Below are 2,879 nucleotides of genomic sequence, written 5' to 3'. Positions count from 1 at the left end.
TGACCACGCCTTTCAAACCACTGATGGTGAAAGGGTTAGTTCAACCCATCAAAGACCAGGAAATTATGATGAACGATGGAGGCTTCGTCCCTATGAAACCTCCCAAGTACCAGAGTTATTTGTTCGATCTGGCCAAGGCACCTGAGATCTATGAAGAACTGGTGCGGGCAAGAGTAATTTTACCCGACAATACTAAAAAGATGCCCAAGCCAGAAGAGCTGAGGGGGAAGAAGTATTGTAAGTTACACTACACCTTCAACCATTCTATAACCAATTATGTCCAGTTCAGAGATTGGATACAGGACCTTATAGTGAAGGGAAAACTGTTACTTGACAAGCCCCAAGCTAGTATCATGGTTGATACCAATCCTTTCCCGGAAGCCCCTATCAACACGATCAATCTAAATTGGGTGGAGGAAGCCAAGATCATCATTTGTTGAAAGTGAAGAGGGGGCAGAGAGTTGCCCGAAGTAAAATCAGACAGTACCAGGAGTAGAGCAAGCAAGAAGCAAAACGCATGTTCATTTTGCTAAAAAAAGGGTTACAAATGATTTTTGCTAAAAGAAGGGTTACAAATGATTCTAGTCTAATAATTTTACATCTTTACTCAGGGTGATTATTCGAGAATGATATGTCTGCATGATTGCAAAAATCCTACTAGGTTCGGCCAAAACAGTATGGCTATTAGCAAGTTGAGACCTAGTATGCTCTAACTCCGAGTTTGACTTTTTCACTTATTCGATTTGGTTTTTGAGGGTGCCAAGAAGAGTTGCTTGCTCAGCTTTAAGAACAACCAGTTGTTCCTCTAGCTTCTGGATTTCAGAAGTCACTATTCCGATCCTTTCTTTTGTCAGCAAACCGTCATCCATCAACGTTTCAACCTGAGCAGAAGTACTTGATTCTTTCTCCTAGAAACATCTTACCTGATTAGCTTGTCTTTCAGCTCTCTTATGTTGATCTCGGAGAGCCTCAGGTTCTCGAAGAAAGAGAGAAATGAATCATGTTGAGTTTTGGATAGCTGACCGGCTTTGAACAGCTCCATTGTAACCTGGGGGAGCTTTAACTTACGAACCAAGCGAGGAGGAGAAGCTTCTTTCAGAACTTACTGCAAAGACCAAAGAAGACCAGATTAAGACAAAAATACAATTTGAAGCAAAGGGAAGCTTTGGGAAGAAAAATATACCTGACTGAGCCCTGGGGCTTCACAAGAAAGAGTACCAATTCCTGGTTGAGGGGAAGACTCTCTACCACTGACAGGGGAAGCAAAAGCTGCGCCTGAACCTTCGCCAATGCCCTAGAAGTATCCAGAGATAGCAACAATTGTTAGTAAGTAGATTGTAAGAGGAAAACAGGAAGGAAATACCTCCATACCTGAGTTTGACCCCGAGAAGAAGGAGGTTCATCGATGGTAACTGTCGGGCAAGCAAACATCTGCAAAACCGCTACCCCTGAGGTCACAGGAATCTCAGGGACTATGGGTTCATCACATATTGCCACTGACGGTTGAGGTGGTTCATATAATGGAGAAAGCTGCAAGAAATATGAATAAAAGTTAATATGGAAGCAATGCACAGAAAGTCAATGTAAGGACAGTTACTCACCAAATTACTGTCCTCATCCACAAAGTGCAACATAACTTTTGTGGATGGATCAAATTGAGAAGAGAGAGATGCTTCCAGGGCAAAAGGAGAAATCAAAAACTTCAAAGGAGAACCTTGACTAGGCAAGGGGGTAAATACCCCGACCTGGATGAAGATAGAAGAAGAGAAAGGTTCAGGCATTAACTCCAGAGACTATAAAGTTACCCAAGGTTCGAGAAGGAAGGGAATGCATCTCTGAAGGATTAACCCAGGGAGGAGAGAGGCTTGTTTCTCGGGCAAGTGGCGAAGAGGCCTCGGGAGGACGGAGCTTTTCCTCTCTTGCAGCCTGACTCAAGTAATCATGCTTAGGGTTTTGTGGAAGCAGGAAAGATTATGCAAACATAAACATAAATTATACCTCAAGTTCTTTAAGGGTGATGTTTCGCAATTCTTCAGCCTTTTTGTGCATTTCAGCTCCTAATGGATCCTCCTTAGAAGCAATGGTTGGTTTCTTGGATGCTTGAGGTCCTGTTTGCAAGGAAAACAAGGGTAATTAGATAAAAAAAGAAGGGTGGCAATCTGATAAAGAAGAACAAAAACTCACTTGAAAACTTTTGCTTCTTCCTGCCTGCCTCAGAAACTAGAGTAGACGGGGCTGAAGACCTGGAAGTTTGAATAGTTCTTGCTCTCTTACTCTTCCTAGTAGGAATTGGGGGGGGGGATGCAGGATCAGAATTTGAGGTCTCAATCATGACTGCTTTCCTTCGCTTAGATATTTTGATCTTCACCTCAGCTTCTTCTTCAGCTCCTGAATCTTCTGAGACATCCCCACCTTCTCCAGCTTCTCATCTTTCAGCCTCTGCTGCAGCTCCATGAAGAATTGCTGCATCAGCTGAGTCATCCTCAAACTCAATGGGTGCCGATTCAATATCCACTTGGGCTGCAGGATCAAGCAAGATAAAATTTAAAAGGGCTTCAGAAGGGATATAGAATCAAGATAAGAAGAAGAAATACCTATCAGAAGTAACCGATTCTTCTCCTAGATCATCTTCTTCCAATTTTCAAGTTCGCCCGAACTAGGGTATGATTTGAGAGAAAGTTGACTGAAGAGGCGATCATGAGTCTCTCTTAAGTCTCCTCCATATTTCTTGGTCCATTTGTCTTCCCACCAAGAAAAGAAGAGTGAAGTGCATTCAAAATTAAAAATGATGGACTTTCGGGCAGCCTGACTCATGATTCAAGACTACGTCGGGCAGCTCGAAAGGTCACCTCGGAAGGAGATGATAATCGAAAGGAAGT

The 2,879-nt window shown here is 42.9% G+C and overlaps 1 protein-coding gene across 1 annotated transcript; it reads right to left on the bottom strand.

The window, feature by feature from the left end:
* Nucleotides 1–505: 505 nt before the first annotated feature.
* Nucleotides 506–2,514, bottom strand: LOC139195154 (uncharacterized). Its single transcript, XM_070820333.1, has 4 exons — nucleotides 1,602–2,514; nucleotides 1,372–1,530; nucleotides 1,184–1,294; nucleotides 506–1,105 (listed from the first exon to the last, which is right to left on the bottom strand). The coding sequence occupies exons 1-4, from the start codon at nucleotides 1,779–1,781 to the stop codon at nucleotides 1,103–1,105; spliced, it is 453 nt and encodes a 150-aa protein (XP_070676434.1). The 5' UTR covers nucleotides 1,782–2,514; the 3' UTR covers nucleotides 506–1,102.
* Nucleotides 2,515–2,879: the final 365 nt, after the last annotated feature.

The sequence above is a fragment of the Malus domestica genome, chromosome 04 (assembly GCF_042453785.1).
Source record: "Malus domestica chromosome 04, GDT2T_hap1".
In the NCBI taxonomy this organism is placed as follows: Eukaryota; Viridiplantae; Streptophyta; class Magnoliopsida; order Rosales; family Rosaceae; genus Malus; species Malus domestica.
Note: the sequence above shows the minus strand (reverse complement) of the source record. Positions and strands in the feature narration are given on the sequence as shown.

Bases quoted from the DNA above. Each gene is read 5' to 3' on its own strand.
- LOC139195154 (XM_070820333.1), bottom strand. From the start codon at position 1,781: ATGCCTGAACCTTTCTCTTCTTCTATCTTCATCCAGGTCGGGGTATTT. The intron at 1,531-1,601 runs GTGAGTAACTGT...TATTTCTTGCAG, and splicing joins TGGATGAGGACAGTAATTTG to CTTTCTCCATTATATGAACC. The intron at 1,295-1,371 runs GTATGGAGGTAT...GGATACTTCTAG, and splicing joins CTTCTCGGGGTCAAACTCAG to GGCATTGGCGAAGGTTCAGG.